Below are 27,812 nucleotides of genomic sequence, written 5' to 3'. Positions count from 1 at the left end.
TACCATACATACAAAAGACCAGCTATACCTGTTGTGTGTCTCCTACAGGTTGTCTACCTGTGTGATGTACAGTCCCATACATACAAAAGACCAGTTATACCTGATGTGTGTCTCCTACAGGTTGTCTACCTGTGTGATGTACAGTGCCATACATACAAAAGACCAGTTATACCTGTTGTGTGTCTCCCACAGGTTGTCTACCTGTGTGATGTACAGTACAATGCATACAAAAGACCAGCTATGCCTGTTGTGTGTCTCCTACAGGTTGTCTACCTGTGTGATGTACAGTACCATACATACAAAAGACCAGCTATGCCTGTTGTGTGTCTCATATAGGTTGTCTACCTGTGTGATGTACAGTACCATACATACAAAAGACCAGCTTTACCTGTTGTGTGTCTCCTATAGGTTGTCTACCTGTGTGATGTACAGTACCATACATACAAAAGACCAGCTATACCTGTTGTGTGTCTCCTACAGCTTGTCTACCTGTGTGATGTACAGTAACATACATACAAAAGACCAGCTATACCTGTTGTGTGTCTCCTACGGGTTGTCTACCTGTGTGATGTACAGTACCATACATACAAAAGACCAGCTATACCTGTTGTGTGTCTCCTACAGGTTGGCTACCTGTGTGATGTACAGTACCATACATACAAAAGACCAGCTATACCTGTTGTGTGTCTCCTACGGGTTGTCTACCTGTGTGATGTACAGTACCATACATACAAAAAACCAGCTATACCTGTTGTGTGTCTCCTACAGGTTGTCTACCTGTGTGATGTACAGTACCATACATACAAAAGACCAGTTATACCTGTTGTGTGTCTCATAAGGGTTGTCTACCTGTGTGATGTACAATAACATACATATAACTCTTTAAAGTGCATTTTTTTTCTCCCTAAAGGGCATTATCACATTTATAAATCTGAAACAAAATGGTGACACGTGGCACTGATAGAGATAAAATTTGCACCTCATGTTTGTAGTGCCCAAGGCTTAAATAATTAATTGTGTGTTAATTGGCCTCAGCACGCTTTAATGGGTTTGTCCGTGTGTCTTTATACCGTGACTTTCCAAATGATCAAACTTAGCACGATTATCAGAGGTTATTCTTGATTAAGGCTCGGAAGACAACCACGACTCTCCGCAGGATACCTGTTATAGAAATCAGAATAGCGCTGGATATGTCCTGGTTATGTTGTGGATTTTTTGTAAACAAAACTTTAATCTCACCGTTATTACAAACCAGCAAACGAGTCGTCAGTTCAAAAATAAAGTAAAAGAAAGCTAAAATATGAAGTAAGGTTCATCGGACAAGCAACTGAAAACTATGCGTGAAAATATGCTCATTTATTTTTTAGAAGTGTTGAAAGGAATTCAGATTTTTGAATACTATGGTGGGTCTTATGAGCCATACTGACCGTGTCTAGGAATGTCACATCACCTTTTTTACCTCATGTTAACCAGAAGGAAGGAATTTTTGAAAACATTTTTTCAGAAATCTTTTACTCTTGGGTAAAAGAGTTATTCCAACATTCATCGTGAGTATAGTTGGAAAAACTCCTTGTCGTGTCAGTGTTCCTGCCTTTTGATAGTATAGTCCTTATATAGCCCACCTTTCTAATTCAAACGTTTGAGCGCCTCTAACTCTCTTCACAGAATTCTAAACAGATAAATGAAAGTATATTTATGCATAGTTTTAAGGGGTCTATTAAATGATGCCTGTGTCGATTTTCCTTTAAAAAGCACATCCTAAAAGAGGGCTGTAACTGTGTGCATGGATTTATTTTGTAGATCTTTTGTTAAGGTATGGGCAGCACGTGTATATACATGTGCACACGCGTAATAATCATCCTGGTCATATTAGTTAAAAATTCTTAAGTACAACTTGGGGTTAATGGGTGTAGATGCACTTGTATCCTAGTCCCAGGTAAGACGTTAAATCCCAAGCCTACATTCATTCTGAAGGTATAGGTATACACATGCTTCTTGTTATACAGTCATACACAGCTGACAAGGACCACAGTCATACACAGCCGACAAGGCCCACAGTCATACACAGCCGATGAGGACTATAGGTTGGTTAGCGCGTAATGACCCAGGAGTCTCTCACCAATGCTGTCGCTGTGAGTTCAAGTCCAGCTCATGCTGGCTTTCTCTCCGGCCGTATGTGAGAAGGTCTGTCAGCTACCTGCGGATGGTCGTGGGTTTCCCCCAGGTTCTGCCCGGTTTCCACCCACCATAATGCTGGCCGCCATGGTATAAGTGAAATATTCTTGAGTACGGCGTAAAATACCAATCAAAAAAAAAAAAAAAAAAGAAAAAAAAAAAATGAGGACTACAGTCATACACTGCTGACAAGGACCACAGTCATACAGTAAATGACCCCAAATTTCACCCGTGACTGTACAGTCGCACATTTTACCTGATTCATAGAGCTCTATTTGTCGTAGAAAAGGTATTCTGGTGTTTGTTGGGATGTTTGTTTTGTAGTTCCCTTTGTAGCACCAGCATAGCAGGCCACATTAAGATTTATCTACCCACATTGTTGTTTTGATAGCTGTCATAGATTCACAGATGACATCGTGGCTGTAGGCTACAAAAAAATGTCGGGACTGACATGATTCAGGCCTTAAGAAGACTGCAGTTTTTCCCCCAAGATTTTTTCTTGTACTTTTGTGAATTATTACACACCCTGAAGTACATGTTACAAAATCAAAATGTTTCATGAATCCTATGAACTTTACAGTCTACTGGCCTCAGAACAAGCCTGGGCTGAACTTATTATTAACATTATTTTATACCCTTTTTTTATGAAAGACTTTACATGTACATGTAAGTTATTTTTGTGTACCCTAAATGGCTTAAAATTTGGCCCACAAAAGTGCATTTTTAGAGGCAAATAAATGTTCTGATATATGGTTTATGGTGCTGAAACTTACAATTTTCCAGTAGAATATCATTCCATATTCCAAGCAAACCTAAAAATACCTTTCTTAACTCAATAGAACTCTCAGAATCAGGAAAAATGATCAAGTTAGTCATGTACGAAGTTTAGGGTCAATTAGGGTTTCTACTAACTGAATACACATTAAGTTTCATCCACAGGGAATTCTAAGATTACACATCCTGCAATACTTAATCTTCATTCATGCTATTTTTAGTCTTTTGTTTCTATAAGTTACACAGGTGGAAAATCATCCACCATGACACAGAGCAGAACCTGGAGTGATTCGTGGCTGCTACCTCTGTAGAGGTGACCGTCAACATGTCTGCCTCAGAAGGCATGGTGCTGGACCATGGCTACAGTTGGGTCATTTTCCTTGCCTCATTCTTCAACCAGTTTATCTCCCTTGGAATCCCGTTTTCTTTTGGCGTGTACAATGTGGAGTTTCTGGACTACTTTAGAGAATCAAAAGCTGTGACGGCCTGGGTGTGCTCCATCAATATCGGAGTGCTACTCGGATGTGGTGAGTACAAAAGCAGCAGGAACCCATAAACATTTACGGGCACGTCTTGCAGTATATTAAACCTCACTGTGTTCTTTTTTATTTTTGTATTTTCTGCACGGATAAAATTGAAATGAAGAATTGAATCAACTCATTTTGTCTTTCAAAATCAGCTAAGCAGTGTCTATGACAAAGTGACAAAATGCCAGTAGAACAATCCTGTGTCATTTTGTGTTGTTTCCAGCTTAACTCTGAGAAAGCACAAATTAAGAATCAATATTTTAAAGTGAAAGTAGATTTAAAAAATTAAAAATGAAACAAAAGAAGTAAGTTTCATCAGATGGACAACCAAAAACTATACAAAAAAATACTTTTATACATTGTTTTAGATGTTTTTAAAAGAATTAAAATAAAGATGAATTTATGCATTTAAATCTTTTTTATTGGTTTTATAATCTATAAATGACTTCTCATAAAGTTTTTCCCGCTCTAAATACATACACCTTTATTATTGTGGAAGGTAGTTCCCTGATATATTTGCATGTACATTAAATTGTCAGTCTGTCTGGCGTTGTTTACTGTACTATATTTGGGATCACGCTAGTATCCTAGCAGGACACCTCTTGAAATCGTTCGGATCTTTAAGGGCTCACGCTAGTATCCTAGTGGACACTTCTTTAAATCATTCAGATCCTTATGGGTGCACGCTAGTGTCCAAGTGGGACACTTCTTGAAATCGTTCGTATTACTAGGGGTCCAAGGGAAGCCTAATTGTTCTTGCTCAGATTACTTTTCTTCCTCTCTGACAACTGTTTTTTTTTTTCATTTTGCGAGAAAACTGTGTGTCACAGCTCATTACCAAATCGCTTGGGCTACCTGCTGGAGTATAAAACTTTACCCACCTGTAACCCATTTTTCGGCCATATTGGAGCAGTATGGAAATCTAAAAAAAAGCTTCTTCTCCAGAACTGCTTATCCCATTGCATTGAAAATTGATATGCATGTACAAGACTACTGGGGGGTATCAGGGTTGAAAATTTTATGCAAATCGGTCGAGAAATGTGGAAGTTTGCTATTGGTCGTTCTGGTCACTGATGACCTGTCGATGAATTTTGGAAAAACAAGAAAGCAATTTAATGCAGTTTGGCCTGCTGAATACAATCGTGGTTTTAGTTTTTTTCCTAAGATGTACAGTTTTTTTTTTTTAAATTGCAGTTATAGCTCATTTTATTGTCATTTTTTAAATGTCACGTGACAGGACACCGTATTAGCTATGAAGCTGAAAATTAGTCAGTAGATAGTTTAACCACAGATCTTCATTTTTGACCGCACGGCTACGACTGATAGTTTTGCCTTTCAAATGCATTTAAAAACTTGTTATTTTTATTCATAGTCTCATAAATTTGCAACATGTTCGAAACTGGTAAAGGCAGTAAAAACAAACTTGGCATTTTTTATAGCCAACATATGAAGCAGCTTTTGACGTTTTGTGCTGTTTACCCAGTCATGTGATTTAGCAACCATTTTGAATTTTATTGATAATCTTAAACCATTTTTTTCTGTAAATCAGTTAATCTTTGGATGAAATTTCACTTGCAAGTTTTAGGTGGATCGCCTTTGGGACAAAAAATGTACATCGCAGGAAAAAAATAAGAGTAAATCGGCCTTTTGTCAAATTTTGAAGGAATGTATATCCTGTATTTATTAAGACAGCTGACAGATTTTTAGTATACATACCGTATATATATAGTTCCTTCCACTCAGCAATTTTGAACTTTTCAGCAGTATTAGCTTTCTGTCACGTGACCTACAAATATGGGGGAAAATTGCAAATTTTCTATTTTTGATTGCAATTTGCGACATAAGTACATCTTGCAGGGGATAAAAAAATAAGACCAGATTTGTAATCAGGGCATCAAGTTACATGCAATTCACTTGTTCAAAGAGTTTATCGTCTAATATGTGTTATGTCTATTTTTTGGCTCATATCAGACAATTCTGGGGTCTTTTCAAAAGAGCATAGAACTGATAGATTTGAATGGTCTGTGGTGGAGAAAGTGAAAAGTTTTAGAGAGTGGACGGCCAAACCTGTCGAAATAGACTTTTCGTTCACAGTTTTTAGGTGGGTCGCCCTACCCAGGTTGTAAAAAGCTTATAGGTTGGTATGCAAATAACGCCAAAACTTATCAATTACAAATCTGCAAGAATTATTATTCTACTTTATGCTGTTTTCAAGTTATGACCCCCCAAAAAAACAACAAAAGTGTGACAAAACCGTCCTATGTAAATAACAAGGGAGCTTCGTGTTAGACTGCATGAAACCGTTCACTGCAGTTTACCCTGGGACGGGCATCAGCTCTGCAACATTATATCCTTTCTATCTTTGACCTTGGTTATTAGCAGAAGATCAAAGCCGCCTAATGTCTATGTTTATCTTTAGTACTTGGCCAGTTGTAATTGACCTCTGGCGGTCAAGGGTTCAAATCCAGCTCGTTCCTTTCCATTTTTTCTTTTTCGCATGCTTTTTTCCATTGTCATGAACTGTATAGACGCCAGGCTACCACAAGTGGTAAAGACTAATGATGTGGAACATGGCACGCTGTTGAATAACAGCTTTAATTCCCCTTAAGTTTGGTTCAGTATCTACATATAAAATGCACTTCTAGAAGCCCATAAAATGCATTAAAATGATACTTTAGCATGCCAACATGGAAGTTTTTCTGATAAACAATTAATCACACTTCACAGAAAACTATCAGGTAGCCTTAAAAGGTGGATGAATCTGGAGAAATCAAGCAAAATGTGTCACTTGAAAAATGCTAAGCTTTACATGAATTACCAAGTGAACAGTTGTCTCCTCTAAGATGCTGGCACTGAGTATGTGTTATCATCATAACAGAGAAAGGACTACACTGCTGTAATTCCTCAATCTTTTTGGATGCTTGCAAGGTGTTTATTTAAGCATATTCAGAAGGCATTATTCTGCATAGACTGATAAAATTATATTTTTTGTGAAGCTCTGAAATTGGCCAATCCAAAATCAGATTTAAAATGTGCATAAATTTCGCTAAAAGTTGCTTTTTTATGTGCGAATAGGTTGAGGAATTAGGGTATAAGTGTGCAAACTTCTTGCTTACTTGTAGATATGAGTAATACTTTGCACCTGTATGGCTGAAGATATTTCCAATATTAATTTTCTGATATGTTTTGATCTGGGATATTTTTGATGCATTTGTTATTTATATTATATTAATATTTTGTAATCTTTTTCCCATGGTAATATTTAGAAATACCAGTGATGGTATGTATATGTGTATCTAGTACTGCTTGTTAAACCACACACGGAAAATGACTGGGTGTTTGTCTTTTTACACACTAAAGTACATGCGTGCTTCAAATCTTCCCTGGCTCGATCGCTATTGAGGTCAAGAGTGTGATGCGTTGAATAATGTGTGGCTATTAAAGTGTAAGGACAGTGTGATAATTGTTACCTGGTCATGACTTACAGGTGAACTGTAACCACTTTGCATGTAAGCTAATCTGTCATGATTTTATTCTTAGCCTCCTTTGACATCGTTACCTGTAAATGTACGACTTCTATCTGGGTATTAAAAAGTAGATGTGGTAAGTGTTTGCCCTTGGGGTTAAATGTTTAAGCTTCAGTACTGTACATGTACAGTGTGAATTTACATTTTCCAGGCCATGGATTTAGCTGACATAGATTTAGCCACACATTGAAATCGAGGTGTTTTGCCGTTTTCCCTATAGCTACTTTATGTGTACATGTATCTCGCGAGTGCTAATTCCCCCAGATTAGTGGGCCTTAGACTCATCTCTGAGCTATAATTCTGCCCTCATCAAGTTTTAACAACAAATTGCAGTGCATTGGCATATGTATGAGTAAAACCAAAAAAACAAAACAAAAAAAAGTGATTGAAAGAATAAGGCCGCAGGATTAAGTCATTGACTTATTAAATCTTAAGTAAAGTTTTGTAATGTACATGTAATTCCTGAACTTAGATTTCACCTTAAGCATGAGTTCTCAATTTTATCATCAAAGTAAGTCATCAAAGCAACCTAAAGTATGAAAACAAAAATTGGTTACTTGAGTCGTAGTTTTAGAGCATTAAACAGTTTTGAACTTCACCCTGGATGTACATGTATTAAAAGTCAGATCTAATGGAAGGAAAACTAGACAACACTAGACCAAATGTATTTATCAATATGCTATCCCACATAAAGTTCGAAAAACATACCTTTCCCTTTCTGTGATGTTGCATAACCAAGTTATCACTGCAAAATGAACTAAATGAACAAACAAATGAAGGAGATCAAAAGCGTCATCATGTTATCAGATTTAGCCAATTGGTCAACATGTTAATTTGTTTTTAAAACCTGTTTTTGCTGACACCCCCTGTATCTCGTTTGGCCTTGTTAGCGATGTATGATCTTGGGGTGTGAGCGACATGACATCATGTTTCTGGTGTCTCTAGTCCAGTGCATCTCATCACTCCACAAGAGTCCAGATTAAAATTGTTTTATACCAAAACTTCATCAAAACAAAAACTTATGGCTGTGGTCTTTTAGGTCTATCTCTGTCACCCTTCCGAAATAAATAAGGTTACATTAATTTGTTGTCTTTTGTTGTAAGTCTAAGACAGCTATGTCTGAGGTATTATTTATATATTTGTTTATTTATTTGGTTTGCGCTGTACTTAAAACTTTCACTTATATAATGACAGTCAGCATTGTGGTAGGAGGAAAGCGGGTAGAGCCCAGGGGATCCCCTGACCATCCTCAGGTTGCTGGCAGAACTTCCTGCATACAACAGGGGAGGAAGCCAGGATGAGCTGGACGTTACATGACAGCGACGGCACTGTAAGAGGCGTCTGGGCCATTGAGCCGCACTGACAGGTTAACCTCCTCGGCCTCGGAGGCCCATCTTAGATAATGAAGCTGATAATGAAAGTAGTTTTATAACAATGGATAAGTAAAACCTTTCACTGCTCATACTTGCCACATGCATGTGGCTTTTATATAATAATTAATGTGTATGCTCTGTTTTGATTGTGCAGGTCCTATCACAGCGTGGCTCATGGCTCGTTTCTCTGGGCGCACAGTGTCTTGTGTGGGTGCTGTGCTCAGCACCCTGGGGACTGTGGCCATGTACTTTTCCACCAGTGTCTATCACTTGTACGTCAGCTATGGCTTGATTACAGGTGGGTGTTACTTAACGACTCAATGTTGCACGTCCTGACTGAAAGAAGTTGAAGAAAGGCAAAAATACAACTGAGTGTCAGGGGAAAGATCACTGTGAGCTATGCCATAAACTACCATATATCCTAAACGAATTCAACAAAACACATTTTATGATAAACTACCCCAGCAAATTTGACTGCAAACATTGTAGGTTCACAGAGCGTGAAATCAGATTTCACACCAGTAACTTATTGTCTTGAGTACAACATTAAACACAAAGTAATTACATACACTTGAAATTATTTCTAAAATCAGAATTATTTGGCGATTTTATTTTTAAAATTTTTTTAATGTTAATTTAGTTCATTTTTTGTTTATACCGGTGCCAGGAAACGGTAAGATATGAAGTTATCTTTTCCGCCGGTCTAAGGAGTCATGACCGTGTCGAAATATGTGATGTTTATCTAAAACTTGGCAGTGCATTATTATAATTAACTCCAATGATTTCTGAACATAGGTGTCATTTAAATTATTGTTTTCAAGATTGGCACGGTGGCACATTCGGTGCATAACGTCCATAAATTGTATTAATTGTCGACACATTGCACAGCCCAGTTCTTCAACAGATTTAGTCATTCAGGGTATTTAGTACTCTATTTCTTTCCATTTATATCAGTTTGTCTTAGGAAATGAAAAATCGCCCTCATTACCGCCCTAATAAATTTTAACCTCCTGTTCCCTGTTACCTGAACAATCGCTCGCAGCTTATTTCAAGCCCTGGTTCATTGAGAGCTACATGTAAGTCACAAACAACCCAATTGAAGCCCTCAACAAATTTAACCACAGACTTCAATGCATGTTTTCGATATTACAGTTGAAATATTATCTTATCTAGACGGGTTAATTCATGTTTTTCTATTTATTTGATTGCTGTTTTATGCCATACTTAAGAGTATTTCACCAATACAGTGGTAGCCAGCATTATGGTGGAAGGAAACCCTGCAGAGCTCAGGGATAAATCCACGACCATAGATCTGCAGGTTGCTGGATGACCTTCCTACGTATGAAAAGAAGACAGCATGAGCTGGACTTAAACTCACCATTCACGCAATGGTGAAAGGTTCCTTAGTCATTGCGCCGCGCTTGCAAGCTTTCCACTTGGCCCCTTGTTATTTCATAAATGACCTTTACGGACCTCCCACCCCATGAAATTTGGCCCCATTACCAGTGTTTTTCCAGTTTACAGTCATTCTCAGGAATGTCTAGGGGACTTTTATGAAGCATAGGTAGAATATACATATACATATATGTTTCACTAGGGCCAGAATATTTAAATTATGTACAGCACTTATCCTGGGCATTCTAAAACAGTTCACAAAATTCAAATCTGCCTTAGAGCTACATGTAGGTCTTCAACAAGCTTATACTTCTTCAAAACCAAAACTTGCTGTTAGGCTCTGTATGGGGTCTCACCTAACCACAGCTGACTCCTAAAAATGGATTTTCTATACGGAAGACTGATGATTTAGGGAGCTAATTCGGTGCGGACCTATTTTGAGGACTGATTTCCCAAAGTTTACGCTTTTCAAATACGCGCACGTCTCTGTTTTTGTTTGAACAAAAAGGGTATTAAGGTATAGTGTGAGAAGTGAAGGTTTGTGTGTTTGATTTTGGTTAACTTTATTCACAAAGTTTTATCCATGGTGTGGTACCATATGTGACTAAGGTTAAGTACCTGATTAATGGTGAAGTATATAGTACTTGAAAAGATCACTGCTGCCTAGTATACTTTTATTTCAAAATTTGCAGTTTTGTGTTAAATTGTGAGCCCGTAGGCCTATTGTGCCCCGCATGTACTGATGTATTTCATTTCCATTTTCCAGGGTTTGGTTACTGTATGGTTTATATCCCGTCAGCTGTGCTGGTGGGTCAGTACTTCCAGAAGTATCGCAGCGCCACCACAGGCATCTGCTCTGTTGGGGGTAGCCTGGCCATTCTTGTGCTTCCGTTCCTCTACAACTACACCATTGACAGGTACACCTGGAAAGGCTCCGTGTTCATCCTGGCAGCCCTCAATCTACAAATGGTCGTTTTCAGCGCCCTGCTACGTCTCAGAAAACAGCACCAATAATTCGCAAGTTGCCTGTAAGTCCCAAGGACACAGACTTATCTCAACAGCCTGTGTCGGTGGAGAATAAAGACGGTTGGGCGCCGAGCAGCATCGAGGAGCAAGGAAACTCTGAGATGGTCGAAGTAGCGGAGCTTGCTGCTCTTCGAAGCTCTCAGATTTTGAAAGTTTCACGAAAGAGGCTCTTAAATTTGAAGGACTCTGAACATGTCATGTTTGATTTTAAATTCCTTGTGTATTTCCTTAGCAATATCTTCTGGAACATCGGTACGGGGATTCTGGTGATCATACCTGTGGATTACCTGTACGAGAACGGGACGGACAAAGAGACGGCCAGCATGCTGGTGACATTTTGTGGGGGTGGGGGGCTGGTAGGGGGAGCTGCAGCAGGCATCCTGGGTAACCATCATAGCTGTAATAGACTCTTCCTGTACATAGGGGTCAACATCTCGGCTGGGGTCTCGGGTCTGCTGTACTTGGTCAGCACAGACGTGGCGTACATCATGGGGTGCAGTGCAGTGTTTGGCTTTTCCATGGGGGCTATTGTTAGCTTGCTGGTTGTTCTCTGCGCTGACATTATAGGTGTACAGAAGCTGGGGCAGGCATTCGGCTATCTCATGTTTTCAAATGGTGTTGGCAATTTGGCTGGGCCTCCATTGGCAGGTAAGTTAGGCTGCAAATTAGTAGCATGATTTGTGGATACGTCATTTGAGGTTTTTTCTTTGTGCATTCCAGTGAATGTTGTGCTGCAAGGTGATGGTCAATAGTGTTGTGCAAAAAGTTGATGAGGTACTATGCTGTGCAACAGGACTCTAGGCAACAACGTTGTGCAGCTACGTCAAAAACAACAGTTCTGAAGGATGTACACACGTGTGAACTGCAGTGCAATACTGTGAACAGTAGGATTGTTTGCATAAATTTGTGAAATACCGTACATGCAAGAATCGAATAAATAAAGATTATATATACATGTATGTATGTGTTACTATATACATGTAGATAGGTATAATTACAATGTACATATTACATATCAATTTATATGAAGAATGTTTTAACAATGCAATAACATATTCAGTAGTAAAAATTAAATAGTTTGGTTGGATAAAATAGCCTATTGTGTCAGATGACCTTTTTGTCACTTAACTCTGCATTTCCAGTGTTCTTAATCTAAGAAAAAAAGCACGTACATGCAAGAATTGGGAAAGAAATTAGTCTTAAAATCAAATTGTTATTTCTGTTCACAGTAATGATCTGTTAAATTGCTATACTACTGTTGTACCAAGAGTTGTAACATTGAGCTAGCCCTTCGAATGTTTTTAAAAAATATACGAAAACAAAGAGAGAAGATGTGAACTTTCTTTGAAGCTAGGACAATTATTCCATTCAGAAATCTCTAAATTTACTTGTAGGTTTGGCTAGTGCGTAATTTGCACTTCTTATCCTTTCCAGGTCTCCTATTTGACCTGTCTGGAAATTATCGCTCCTCCTTGGTTCTGGCTGGGGTCCTCAACGTACTTGGAGGCGTTGTCATGTTCTGGATTCCGATCCAGGAGCAGTTTCAGGGTCGTAACCTTCCACCCAGGAAGACACAGGATGGAAGTGTAACACTGCATACGGAAGAGTTATCTCCCTTGTCAACTTAAATCTCTTACAAGATTATCTCCACATGAGGAATATATCAAAGATATATATGTACTTTTACATAGATCGGATAAGTGTATTTTTACCTAGTCACTATATATCTACTTGTACACATATTTGTGTATTGGTTGTTCACATACATATTCATTTGCATTTATCTTTTCAGAATTCTTATACATATATTGTAAACACTTGAATCATCCATGATTACGTTTCTTCTGAGTTTCTCATTTCTCTTGATTCTCAGAATTCTATTGATACTACATGTAGAAAGGGTGTTTTAGGGTTTATATGGATGGTAGTATGATATCCTGCAGGAAAAATGTAATTTTCAGCACCATGTTATAAGTGTATGTTAAAATTGCCGCCTGAAATGCCATTGTTTGGGCAAAACATTATTTCATTTACCATACTAAAGTTTTGTTCAAAGGTTTTGAAGACGTGAAAAGTTCTTGTTTTGACTGTTAGAAAGTACTCAAGGTTTGGAGTGATTGCATGAAATTATTAAGGAATTTGTGAGTTCAAATCCAGCGCTGTCCTGCTATGTTGCCTGTAGTTTTGTGTCAGGAGCTTTTAGAGGTATGTTAATGGGTTAATGCGATGTTGTGTGATACTTTAACAACTCACAAGCCCTGAGAAACAATAGAGACATTATTAGTGAAAATGGTTTAATAAAATTTAAACAATATAACAACACAGCATGAAGGAGGATAGGCAATATATCTGATACACATTTTAATTGTTCCCCCATGAGGCTGTCATTAAAAATATGTATTTTGGGCATAAACCAACCCACCCTCCAATAAAGGACCCTAATTTCAAATTTGTGGAGAAGGCAGAGAAATTTTGCTTGTTTATTTCTTTAAAATTCCTCCATTTATCTTTAGCAAAAAAAAAAAAAAAAAGTTAAAAATTGAAAATAGAAAGAAAAAGCTGCTGACCTACTGTTTTTTCTCACAGGATCAGTACATGGCCAACAAAGAATTCAAGAATTCTTTAAGGATAGCCTGATGTATTTTACCCTCACTGAAAATCAGTGGGCAACTTCCTAAGGGCAAAATCTCTGTCCGATTATTTTTATTCATAATCCTGACTATCATATCAACGAGAATTGTTTTGTTTCTTTACTTGTTTTTATTTCATGTTTTTGTTCTTGAAATTGATGGTGTTGACCCAGAATGCTTGTAATTTCACATTTTATCAGTTTTAATTAAAGTTTACTTCTATTAATCCAGTATTACCAGCACAGTACTAGTATAAATAGAGAAGCTAACACATAAAAAGTGTTAAGATGTTATTTTTTATTATTTTTTTTTTGATTGGTGTTTTACGCCGTACTCAAGAATATTTCACTTATACGACGGCGGCCAGCATTATGGTGGGTGGAAACCGGGCACAGCCCGGGGGAAGCCCACGACCATCCGCAGGTTGCTGGCAGACCTTCCCACTTACGGCCAGAGAGGAAGCCAGCATGAGCTGGACTTGAACTCACAGCGACTGCATTGGTGAGAGGCTCCTGGGTCATTACGCTGCTCTAGCGCGTTAACCGACTGAGCCACGGAGGCCCCAAGATGTTATTAAGGCATTGTCACTAACAGATGGGGAAATGGATGACCCTGATCCAGTTGTTATAGTTACATGTAACTAAGGATGCATTTTGGATTGTTTATCAAATGGTTTTTTTCTGCATTTTTCAAGTCCATTTTCTTTGAAGTGGAATGTTTTTATTCATAGCGCCTATGTGTATAAAGTTATGTTTATTAAGTATACTATACAAGTATAATTCCAATGAGCATAATGATATGCATTGTGCAGTTAAAGTGCAACCTGGAGGCAAACTGTCACCACATATGTTTGCCACAGTCAGAGTGCATCTTTCATGACACAAACAAAGCATTTTTAGCATCATTTTTGTAATAACTGCGTGCACAACTTCCACTGAAGAACGTGCTTTAGTGGTTGAGAAGGTTGAAGATTTACAGTACGTTTAACTGTTAACTTGCAAGATGTATATGTGTAGCTCTAATATTTGACATGTGGTCAGTACAAACCACAATTCACATTAACTCTCAGCTTATATCACTCCTCAAATCCAATATTGCGTACATGTACATTATAGTTATAGTGTTTGATATTAACATATTTGGTTTCCACTCATTAAACCCTGCAATGCATAGCTGTTATGTTTGACATTAACACTTGGTTTCCACTCAAATAAACTTGTAATGCATAGCTGTCATGTTTAACATTAACACTTGCTTTCCACTCATCAAACCTTGTAATACACAGCTCTCATGTTTGATATTAACACTTAGTTTCCAATCACTAAATACCATAATGCATAGATCTCGTTTGACATTACCTCTTGGTTTCCACCTATCAAACCTTGTAATACATAGCTCTCATGTTTGACATTAACACTTGGTTTCCAATCACTAAATACCATAATGCATAGATCTCATTTGACATTAACTCTTGGTTTCCACCCATCAAACCTTGTAATACATAGCTCTCATGTTTGACGGTAACACTTGGTTTCCACTCACTAAATACCATAATACATACATGTAGCTCTCAGGTTTGACATTAACTGTAGGTTTCCACTCATCAAACCTTGTAATACACAGCTCTCATGTTTGACATCAACTCTTGGTTTGCACTCTTCAAATCCTGCAATGCATAGCTCCTAATTGTGGTTGACATTAACTTATCAGTGTACTGTATGTGTGCATAATGAAAGCAGCTGTAAATTGTATGGACACTAATCGCATACACTCTAATTATTAAACGTGTTTTTGTCTTCCTACTGTTCTATTTTATCGAAAAGAAACCCCTTCCTTTAAATGCCTCAGTAGTTTGTTGCTACAGCAGACCTATTTGTGTGTGAATGCATTGCTGGAATACTATAAAGTTAATCGTAATAATTGTACTATTTACATTTCCACAAGTGGTGAAATTCATTTGTACATTTTTTTTAGGGAAACAAATTTGTGCAATGAATTTGTTAAACTCGTCAGACCTTCCATGCAAGACCATCGTATAGGTCAGTGTATGATTATCCGCTATAGCGATAACAGACTTCATTTTGTCATGGGTTAGTGTATGAGTGTATGGTTAGCCACTATATGGAGAACAGACTTCATTATGTCAAAGGTCAGTATATGGTTAGCCATCTAGTGAGAATATACTTCATTTTGTCATGGGTTAGTGTATGGTTAGCCACTATATGGAGAACAGGCTTCATTATGTCAAAGGTCAATATATGGTTAGCCATCTAGTGAGAATATACTTCATTTTGTCAAAGGTCAATATATGGTTAGCCACCATAATGAGAACAGACTTCATTTTGTCAAAGGTCAGTATATGGTTAGCCATCTAGTGAGAATATACTTCATTTTGTCATGGATTAGTGTATGGTTAGCCACTATATGGAGAACAGACTTCATTATGTCAAAGGTCAGTGTATGGTTAGCCATCTAGTGAGAATATACTTCATTTTGTCATGGGTTAGTGTATGGTTAGCCACTATATGGAGAACAGACTTCATTTTGTCAAAGGTCAGTATATGGTTAGCCATCTAGTGAGAATATACTTCATTTTGTCAAAGGTCAATATATGGTTAGCCACCATAATGAGAACAGACTTCATTTTGTCAAAGGTCAGTATATGATTATCCACTATAGCGATAACAGACTTCATTTTGTCATGGGTTAGTGTATGGTTAGCCACTATATGGAGAACAGACTTCATTATGTCAAAGGTCAGTATATGGTTAACCACCATAATGAGAACAGATTTCATTTTGTCAAAGGTCAGTATATGCTTAGCCACCATAATGAGAACAGACTTCATTTTGTCAAAGGTCAGTATATGGTTAGCCACCATAATGAGAACAGACTTCATTTTGTCAAAGGTCACTATGGTCAGCCATCTAGTGAGAACAGACTTCATTTTGTCAAAGGTCAGTGTATGGTTTACCATCTAATGAGAACAGACTTCATTTTGGCACAATGGCACATTACATTTTTATCTATGAAGTTATCACCTTTTACTGTACCATTAATATCTTTAATTCTGTACACTGGGAAATCCAGCGTATTTGCTTCAGTTACCTTTTGTGTCGACAAACCTGTGGACTCATTTTCAGAATGCATAGATCTCATGTTTCCACCCATCAAACCTTGTAATGCATAGCTCTCATATTTGATATTGACACTTGGTTTCCACTCACTAAATACCGTTATGTTTAACTTTAACTCTTGGTTTCCACCTATTAAACCTTGTAATACATAGCTTTCATTTTCAATCGGAAGTCATGAATGTGTTGCCTTTGCATCAGCTTGCCAGACCGTGAACAGAGAGATCTCACTGGTTTGACCACAGCGTTGTTTGGTAGTTTACACTTGACCGTGAAGGTAAAATAGAATTAAGGAGACATAACTTGCCCAGTGGGTCTGAAGAGACAGTGGCCTCCTCTGGTCTCCCCCACCCTTAAAATGGACAGCAAAATAATACATGTAAGTGAAACACTTGTGAGTATGGCATTTAGCAATAATCAGATGAATATGTAAAGGACTTTTTTTGCATGTATTTTTCTGTGCATGTATATGAATTACCTTTGTCAGGTCATGTCAAGAAACAGTTGTAATACTTATACATGTAGGTTCTAGACAATACCTTTAATTGTACGGGTATAAATGCATTTGCAAACATGCTATCCAGATTTCTTTTTTTTTAAATCGTTCAATTCATTTTTTTGGTATTCAAACCCTATCATATTTACCATTATTTATAATATACCCTAGACATAACATATTATATTTGTATGAGATTGTAGTAGTATTATAGGGCAAGGAGAGTTAGAAAGATTGGGCTATTGTCAGCGACACAGTGGTTTTATAAGGGTATCTTTTGTCATCTGACCTCTTTCATGTGATTTAAGCCACTTAAACATAAAAAAAAAAGGATCTTTAAGTCCTTAACTGCTGGGAAGGACCAATTAAAGCCCTAAAACTTCATAATGACCTCACTGGATGACATTATTTTTTGTTTGTGCGACATTAAACCTACTTTCTCGGGTAGAAATTATTTAGTTCATGTTAATTTTAGCACAGGCGACACAAGATGAAAATGAGAAATTTATGAAAACATAAATAAGATGTTTTTAAAGTGCACATATCTGAGAAATCAACTTTTTTTTTCTACACAGACCTACATTTTAAAGAATGTTTCTCATTTTTTTTCTACAGTGGTTATGGAATCTGTCACCTTTCTACCCTATTTTGCCAAATGTCTTTCATAATCAGTGTTAATTCTTATAAAAGACTGTAGCCTGGCAGAGAATTAATCTGACTTGTTGGAGAAAGTTGTTTGTTGCATTTACTGCAGTATGTAAACATGTTACAAATGTAAAGTTAAATGTAGATGTTTTGTCTCGTTTTTTTTTTTGGCAGGATTTATGATTTATTGTTTTTAGTTTACATACTTGTTGTTATGTAGCGATATATATTTGATTGACCTCCGTTCATGTTGTATTCTGAGATTTCACGTTAAAGTTGAGCCTTGATCTTCACAGCTGCACTCAGGACGACATACAAGGCTTCTTTCTTCTGCACTCTTATTCCTTACACTGTTGTGTATATTAAAAGAGAAATACTGTATATTTGATTGTTAAATTATAGGTTTTGTCTTATAACATTTTGTGGAAAAAAAAAAAAGAAGTCCTCAGTGAAGAAGTTATGTGTTACATTGTGTTGTTGTTGTCTTTTGATCTTAAGTATTATATTTATGGACTTAAATTGATATGCCATGCCAATTGTCCCAAGCATAATTAAATTTTCAAGCCGCCAACATATGGGTCGTGTCTGATGCCATGTTGATCTCATTGAAATCAGCAAGAACGTTAAGAGTAGATCCTGAGCATTTGATAAACGATGATTTCCAGCCACGAAACAGTTTACTTACTGGGTATGCTCATGTTGGCTCCCTCTCAGGTTTTCCTGTGCAGTTGACTTCCTTTACTGGTCATAGTCGTATAAGTGAAATATTCTTCAGAACTGCATAAAACTCTAATCAAATAAATAAATCAATGCGTATGCTATGTTGGAGGAGTGGTTTACATCAGGAAAGACGATCTAACTGGCCATACGATTGTCGTCAACAGCTTTATTATCGCCACCAAGGCCCTTATAAGAGTGGTATATTCAGACATCCTTCCCACACTGTGACACTCTGCCACGAAAAGCACACTGTGACACTCTGCCATGAAAAGCATACTGTGACACTCTGCCATGACAAGCCTATTGTTAAGCTCTGTCACGACGAGCTTACTGTGACACTCAGCCATGACAAGCATACTGTTACGCTCTGCCACGACAAGCATACAGTTACACTCTGCCATGACAAGCCTATTGTCAATCTCTGCCACGACAAGCTTACTGTGATGCTCTGCCACGACAAGCGTACTGTTACGCTCTGCCACGACAAGCATACTGTTACACTCTGCCATGACAAGTGTACCGCTACGCTCTGCCACGACAAGCGTACCATTACGCTCTGCCATGACGAGTATACTGTTACGCTCTGCCACGACAAGCATATTGTTACACTCTGCCACGACAAGCATACCATTACACTCTGCCACGACAAGCGTACCATTACACTCTGCCATGACGAGTATACTGTTACGCTCTGCCATGACAAGCATACTGTGACACTCTACCATGACAAGCATACTGTCACACTCTGCCATGAAAAGCATACTGTTACGCTTTGCCACGACAACCATCCTGTGATACTCTGCCATGACAAGCATACAGCGACACTCTGCCATGACAAGCATACTGTGATAGTCTGCCATGGCAAGCATGCAGTTACACTCTGCATGCCAAACATACAGTTAAACTCTGCCACGACAAGCACACTGTGATACTCTGCCATGACAAGCATACTGTGACACTCTGCCATGACAAGCATACTGTGATACTCTGCCATGACAAGCATACAGCTACACTCTGCCATGACAAGCACACTGTTACACTCTGCCACGACAAGCATACTGTGACACTCTGCCACGACAAGCATATGGTTACACTCTGCCTTGACAAGCATACAGTTACACTCTGCCACGACAAGCACACTGTGACACTCTGCCATGACAAGGATACAGCTACACTCTGCCATAACAAGCATACGATTACACTCTGCCACGACAAGTATACTGTTACACTCTGCCCCGACAAGCACAGTTACACTCTGCCATGACAAGCATACACTTACACTCTGCCACAAGCATACCATTACACTCTGCCACAAGCATACCATTACACTCTGCCATGACAAACATACAGTTACACTCTGCCTTGACAAGCATACCATTAAACTCTGCCATGACAATCATACAGTTACACTCTGCCACGACAAGCATAACATTACACTCTGCCATGACAAGCATACCATTACACTCTGCCATGACAAGCATACAGTTACTCTGCCACAAGCATACAGTTACACTCTGCCATGACAAGCATACCATTACACTCTGCCATGACAAGCATACAGTTACACTCTGCCATGACAAGCATACCATTACACTCTGCCATGACAAGCATACAGTTATACTCTGCCATGACAAGCATACAGTTACACTCTGCCATGAAAATCATACCATTACACTCTGCCATGACAAGCATACTGTTACACTCTGCCATGACACGCATACTGTTACACTCTGCCACGACAAGCATACCGTTACACTCTGCCATGACAAGCATACAGTTACACTCTGCCACGACAAGCACACTGTGACACTCTGCCATGACAAGGATACAGCTACACTCTGCCACGACAAGCATAACATTACACTCTGCCATGACAAGCATACAGTTACACTCTGCCATGACAAGCATACAGTTACACTCTGCCATGAAAAGCATACCATTACACTCTGCCATGACAAGCATACAGTTACACTCTGCCAAGACACGCATACTGTTACACTCTGCCACGACAAGCATACTGTTACACTCTGACATGACAAGCATACAGTTACACTCTGCCACGACAAGCACACTGTGACACTCTGCCATGACAAGGATACAGCTACACTCTGCCACAACAAGCATACGATTACACTCTGCCACGACAAGCATACTGTTACACTCTGCCCCGACAAGCATAGTTACACTCTGCCATGACAAACATACAGTTACACTCTGCCACAAGCATACCATTACACTCTGCCATGACAAGCATACAGTTACACTCTGCCACGACAAGCATAACATTACACTCTGCCTTGACAAGCATACCATTACACTCTGCCATGACAAGCATACAGTTACACTCTGCCATGACAAGCATACAGTTACACTCTGCCATGACAAGCATACTGTTACACTCTGCCATGACAAGCATACTGTTACACTCTGCCACGACAAGCATACTGTTACACTCTGCCATGACAAGCATACTGTTACACTCTGCCATGACAAGCATATCATTACACTCTGCCATGACAAGGATACAGCTACACTCTGCCACAACAAGCATACGATTACACTCTACCATGACAAGCATACTGTTATACTCTGCCCCAACAAGCATAGTTACACTCTGCCATGACAAGCATACAGTTACACTCTGCCATGAAAAGCATACCATTACACTCTGCCATGACAAGCATACAGTTACACTCTGCCATGACAAGCATACCATTACACTCTGCCATGACAAGCATACAGTTACACTCTGCCACGACAAGCATAACATTACACTCTGCCATGACAAGCACACAGTTACACTCTGCCATGACAAGCATACAGTTACGCTCTGCCATGAAAAGCATACCATTACACTCTGCCATGACAAGCATACAGTTACACTCTGCCATGACACGCATACTGTTACACTCTGCCACGACAAGCATACCGTTACACTCTGCCATGACAAGCATACATGTACATGTACATGATTGTTGTTAAAAGCCACACTCAAGAATTTTTAGCTTATACAATGGAGGTCAGTTTATCAGTGAGGAAACCAAAGTGCCAAAACTCCAAATTTTGGCAACTTCATTTTATTAAAGTTTTGATAAAGCTTTATTTTAGCACACATTTGGCATGATAATAAATAAAAAGTACCTGTATACCAGTTTAGATGTACATGTACATAAACCATGTAATTCAGACTGGTCACATGCAATTCAGATTTCTAAATAATATTCTTGACAAGCTTGAAGAGCAATGAAGTGACATGTATTTATTTATTTGATTGGTGTTTTATATGCCTTACTCAACAATATTTCACGTATACGATGGCGGCCAGCATTATGGTGGGTGGAAACCGGGCAGAGCGCAGGGGGAACCCACGACCATCTGCTTGTTGCTGGCAGACCTTCCCATGTACGGCATACGGTATAAGTGAAATATTCTTGAGTATGGCGTAAAACACCAATCAAGTAAATAAATAAATCAACTGACCTAAATAACCTACTGATCATGTTACTATCCTCAAAAGTGTAATTATATCTTTGTCGCATATGAAAGAGCAATTTACAATGTAACATATACACATGTGTCATCAGATTGCAGAGACAAAACACCATTGGTTGGATTGGCCAGTTTCAGGGCTTCAACAAAAGTGTAATTTTATCAGTCTACACAGATTAATGCCTTCAGAATACGCTTGAATAGACACCTTACAAACATGCGAAAAGTGTGAAGAATTAGAGTAAAATATGTCGAGTTGATGATGTCTTTACCTGTCAGACCTTAGAATTACGAGATAGAAAACTACTTTTTGTTTCTTGGATACAAATTTTCAGAAGGTGCACAAAACTTTACATTATCATTATGTTCATTTCTTGATGAGGTTGGTGGGCAATGCTGTTATCAAAAACTTTTCGTTGATGACAGGAGGAAAGTGGAGTGCCAGGGGTATTCCCCTTTTACCCGACAAAACGTCAGAAATGAACGCACAAGCGTATCCAAGGACAACTCAAGTCTAGGATCTCAATGTTCTAGAACAAACCAGCTCTGGCAAAAACAACACTTTAACCAAATGAACCAAGGAGGGCCATCCCGTACAAAGTCATACCAATCACACATCACAATATAAAATAGCACATAGGAACAGTTTAAGAAACTGACCAAAAATAAAACATCTGACCAATGTTTGCACCAAATCAAAACAGCAGGTTCATGGTCACCTGTGAAGCTTTAAGTAACCTTTTATGCTGATTAACATCTCACCACAGACTGTCCAATACGCATTAAGAACAAAATCATGTGACATACTGCCAAACCAATGAGAGCAGGTCTAATACAGCTTAACAGAAACACACTGATTATCCAATTAACAGCATCAAAAGTAATATTAACAAAAGAACATAACCAATGACAGAACACCTTGTAGAAGACGTGTTGCTTTGGTAACCAATGGACGTAATGCAGTAGAAAGTCATTCCTGTTGCTCTGAAGTCCATCAGGATGGTCCAAAGTTAATTTTGTCAAGTCCTATACCTGCACTGTCCTTGTAAGCCCACACCACACAGTAATGGTTAAACAGCTGGTCCAGAAGCTCTCGCTCATCTAAAAACTCCAAATGCTCAATCCTGAAAACATGAGAGCAAATCACATTTTCATTTCCAGCATATAAATTTCATAGATATAAAACATATATGTAGGGATAGACAGAAGGAAGCATAAGGGAACTATTTTAAAATTTTAAAAAAAGGTGACTCAGTTTTATACAGTGACAAGGTGAAGCACAGAAATTAGAATACTGACTAAAAATTCAAAACACTACTGAATGAAAGCTAATTATTTTATCTGATCAGTGATAAAGCTTGGGAATTTTTGACATTCAATAACAAACGATTTACTACTGGAGTAATCCATAGACTGGTCTTTGATAAACTCGGAAATATCAATGTTCTTGTGCCTGACAAACCTCCTGAGGTAAAACTACGACCAAACCAACGAGATCTGAAACTAAGTGTCGGGGAAATTATAGTTACCTTGTACCAAAGGGCACAAATAGGTTGAGTCACTTAATTATAGGAGCAATAAGGCCCCTTTTGATTCTATGGTGTATTTGTGTGTTGGGTTGAAGAGGGAGAAAGGTGGTGGGGGAGGGGTGTCTCTTATCACTCATTGCATATATGCTGCATAATGCATGTCAAATAACCAAACAGAATTATATTCATTTATTTGACTGCTGTTTTACAACTTTCTTGAGAATATTTCACTTAAATACAACAGCAACAAGCATTATAGTTGGAGGAAACCAGGCAGTGGCTAGGAGAAACCAACAACCATGCACAGGTTGCCTGCAGACCTTTCCTTGAACGCCCAGAGAGGAAGCCAGCATGAACTGGACTTGAACTCACACCCACTGCACTGGTAGGTGTTAACCACTCAGCCACGAAGGCCCAGACAAAATGGTCAAGGAAGACAATAATTTGTGGACTAAATCTACATAGTATAGAGTATACCTTGTTATTTCAGCATGAGGCAAACATTTGTAAACGTAGGTCATCTCCATACCATCTGCTCCCTGCCAACCTGTCGTCAAAAACCTGAAACAAATCAGTTCGCCTGAGGTCACTAAATAGGCTTGGCATATCTAATGTGTTCGACTGTAGTCAGTGTTATGATACTGACCAGACAAGAACAGTGGTGTGTAGTCCCAACTGTATGCATTCACATGTCACAATAACTTACGTGATCTTCGCCATTCGAGAGCCTGAGTAAGGGGGAATAACTCTCAATGTTAAAGCCTATATCAATACAGTCAGTGCCAACAAAATACATGTAAATGTGATCTGATTATATTTCGAATAGACTGATATTTCACTTGAATCTGTAGACACATTCATGAGTAGTAGAATCAACGCACTTTGTCAGGTAAATTACTAAGGCCTGGACATAGAGTCACATCCATCCTAGAAACTGCTAGATTTGAACTTGTGATCCCACTTGAAACTGTCAGCCAGCTTGAGCCGCCATCATTAATAATAAACTCAGCTGAGTTTTGTTTAGGGCCAAATATCACCTAATTTATTCATTTATTCAATTGATGTTTTATGCTGTACTCAACAATATTTCACCACGGCCGACTTAAAAATGGTAGGAGGAAACCAGGATGAGCTCGTAGGAAACTCCCCCAACCATTCCAGTTGTAGACAGGCCTTCCCACGTACCATCTGAGCCGAGGACAGCATGAGCTCGACCTAAACTCACAACCAGCACTGTGCAGCGCTAGCATGCCAACCTCTCTGCCATGAAGGCATTCTTCTTATCACCCAACTGTTTCCATGTTTTTACATAAAACTATACATTACAAACGTCTGTCAGTATTCAACAGGAAAAAGATTTTCCACTTCAACTACAAAATTACAAGTTACATATACCTGTCTTTTTGAGCATCCAAGCTGAGACAGGCGTCTACACCAGCTAGAGTGCACTCCCTTGATTTGAGGTTTGCCAGCATTACTTCACCAAAACGATCACCTAAGTTGACCTGAAACACAAATCACATATATTCTGAGAATATATGACAATACGGAAATTCCTAAATTCCCTGCCGAGGACGGGTTTAATAGAGACCACACACCACGCGCCATCTATTTGTAAATTTTGGAGTACAATTTGCCATTCTTCACCTGCTCCTTGAAATCATGTACAATTTCTTTCCTTTATCTGTTTCTTAAATTATAAGCTTTCAAGTTTAAAATTGCTGCCAGTAATGAGTATTCTTTTTAGACATATACTGAGGATTTCCTTGGAACACTCCAGATCCCTAGTCAACATATTTTAGTGCTGCCTCACTGAAAAAGCCAGGGTGAAAACACAAGACGCCAACTACCTTCACCAACTGAATGAACGCTTGGGTTTTTTACGTTGCACTTTACAATTTTTCAGTCATTTGATGACAAGGTGTCATTAGGTGTGTGTGCATATACTGTGTCTCCTTACATAAATAAATAATGTGTCTTCTTACATATATCAGGGAAGAGTGAGTCCATGACGCCACTACAATGTCATTCCAAGGACACCAGACATGACACCCCACCCAGTCACATAATACTGACACCGGCCAACCAGTCCTGTCTCCTTGCTTTAACTTCTCAGTGCTGATCCCCACGTGATGCAGCAACAAGTACCATTTTTGAAGTCTTTTATATGACCAAAATAGCGTTTGATCCCAGGTCACCTGGCTGACTTCGAGGCAAACACTCTTAACAATTAATAATTGCATGTCTTACCTGTTCATAGTTGATGAAGAAGGCTGTCTGAAACTTTTCAGCTAACCACTTGAGCAATGCCTTTGACTGCTCAATTTCCAGGTACACAAGTACACATTCTGCTATGAATATGGTGGGTAAAGTATAATCTATGCCACATTCTGTCAGCTTCGCCTCCACTTCTCCCAGTGTCCGCAAATTTGCTCCCACAAGATGATAATTAGCACTGTGCAAATCGTAGTTGTGGAACTTTATTTCACCATCTATCCAAAAAAAAAAAAAAAAAAATTGACACAAACACGACTGAGTTAGAGTCTGCACATTCATAATACAAATGTACAGAGGTCCCAGGGGCCTGATAGTTAGCATACCTGCAGAGCACAATAACCCAGGAGTCTCGCAATCTCAGTAAGTTCAACTTGTGGAGGGTAATGGGTTCCCCTGCGCTTTGCTTGATCTTAGAAATCACATCTTCAGCTGTACTAAATAGAGCAAGTGGCCTTGACTGACCAATTCAGTTAAAACTTCATTTCGATATCTTGAAGACCAGTGGTGATTTATGACGGTCAGTCTGGTATCCTCTATACTTAAACCTGGCCGTCATCACAACAGGTAAACACCAGGTGGTTACAGCATCATACACAAAACACAAAAAGAGATAGAACATAGTGTTCACATGATGTTAAGACAATTATGACATCATACGATATCACACCGCAAGATGAGTAGGTGCAAGATGGCTTAGACTTTTTATGGGATGTCATAGTTACATACAAAAAGACATAATATTTGTTTTTTTTTTTGCTTGATACACACATTTATCACAAAAAATTACCTTCCGTAGAAATCCCTGCCAGCAGAGGTTTCTTTTGTTTGATGGCATGGCCTTTCCTCATGACTACTGTGGGGAAGTCCATCTCTATAAAGCTCTGTGGAATCATCCCTTGTTCTTTGAGTCTCCAAAAGGTGGTGTCAAATCCAGCACCCAAGTTCACCACCTGACACTGGCACTTTGTTAGCTGAAAGCAAGTGTGAAAAAAAAAAAAAAATTAAACAAATTAACGCTTTACGTTGTCCTATTAAGACTGTTTGAACGTTGGCTTGGGTTATAACATTGCTATAAACATTTTTTCTGCCACATAACAACGACAGCAGACAGGTCTCAAAGCTGACATATGCATACAACATTTCATGAAGTGCTGCCTCACTGAAGTGCCATGCCAAAGACACCAGATATGACACCCCAAGCAACAACAGCAAATCAGTGCTGGTAAGGCCATTCTGTCAGCTTGTAATTATTCTGATTTCAGTCTATTTTGACAGGATTTACTAATCTTATCATACTCACAGATTAAGTACAAACATGTACATCTTACTATTCAGGTTTCATTAACATATTTTTCAACTAGTTTTTGTTTCCCTGTCTCGTCCTTTTTAACTCCTGATCATCATTTTTCAAGGACTACTACAAGTGCTGGCTCCCTGTGACAATCAGCTTCTTCCCCAATAAGGTCACATGTTCAAATCCAGCTCTTAATTGACACCTGGACTGTAGCTTTAAGTCACCAATTAACATGGCGACCGTCGGTGGTATCCGTCCACCCATGAACTTGACAGACATTATACAAGTCAAAAAATTCTTGATTGAGTATGGCATAGCCTGATTAAATTTACCCACCACATTCACCCCAAAACACCCATGAAATACATAAATATTTTAAAATATTTTCAAAATAATTAGAAAGTGTTGATGAAAAAGCCTTCAGCTAATAAGCTTCTGACGTTTATTCATTCATCTAACCACTTGACAATTATTATAATCAATACGTTCGGTTATTATTCACCTTTAAAAACTTTTCCATTAAAATTCTAATGCTGGCAACTCTTGCATAATACCCCCTGTTGATCTCTGGCGCGTGTGTGTTTTGTCCTCGAGAAACAAAGTGCTGAATATAAGGATCCGACCAGTAGCCTTTCTGGACTGCAAATCGCTTGCACTGAGTTGCATCATCATTTGTGGCTCTAATAGCGTCGTCGCTGGCCATTTTTGGGGGATGACAGTTATATTAAAACACAAACTATCCACTAAATTACATTTTAGGAACTCAGTTGTCAACCATCGTCACGATATGGATGCCATTTT

The 27,812-nt window shown here is 38.6% G+C and overlaps 2 protein-coding genes across 2 annotated transcripts; one reads left to right on the top strand and one right to left on the bottom strand.

Moving 5' to 3' along the window:
- The first annotated feature begins 2,949 nt into the window (after positions 1-2,949).
- Positions 2,950-13,779, top strand: LOC135479731 (monocarboxylate transporter 14-like). The gene is made up of 5 exons (XM_064759633.1): positions 2,950-3,476; positions 8,531-8,674; positions 10,538-10,775; positions 11,030-11,445; positions 12,232-13,779. The coding sequence occupies exons 1-5, from the start codon at positions 3,275-3,277 to the stop codon at positions 12,423-12,425; spliced, it is 1,194 nt and encodes a 397-aa protein (XP_064615703.1). The 5' UTR covers positions 2,950-3,274; the 3' UTR covers positions 12,426-13,779.
- Positions 13,780-21,842: 8,063 nt separating this feature from the next.
- On the bottom strand, positions 21,843-27,805 carry LOC135479323 (leucine carboxyl methyltransferase 1-like). The gene is made up of 6 exons (XM_064759145.1): positions 27,514-27,805; positions 26,505-26,688; positions 25,691-25,932; positions 24,836-24,945; positions 23,918-24,001; positions 21,843-23,035 (listed from the first exon to the last, which is right to left on the bottom strand). The coding sequence occupies exons 1-6, from the start codon at positions 27,712-27,714 to the stop codon at positions 22,906-22,908; spliced, it is 951 nt and encodes a 316-aa protein (XP_064615215.1). The 5' UTR covers positions 27,715-27,805; the 3' UTR covers positions 21,843-22,905.
- Positions 27,806-27,812: the final 7 nt, after the last annotated feature.

Source organism: Liolophura sinensis, chromosome 12 (assembly GCF_032854445.1).
Source record: "Liolophura sinensis isolate JHLJ2023 chromosome 12, CUHK_Ljap_v2, whole genome shotgun sequence".
Classification (NCBI taxonomy): domain Eukaryota; kingdom Metazoa; phylum Mollusca; class Polyplacophora; order Chitonida; family Chitonidae; genus Liolophura; species Liolophura sinensis.
Note: the sequence above shows the minus strand (reverse complement) of the source record. Positions and strands in the feature narration are given on the sequence as shown.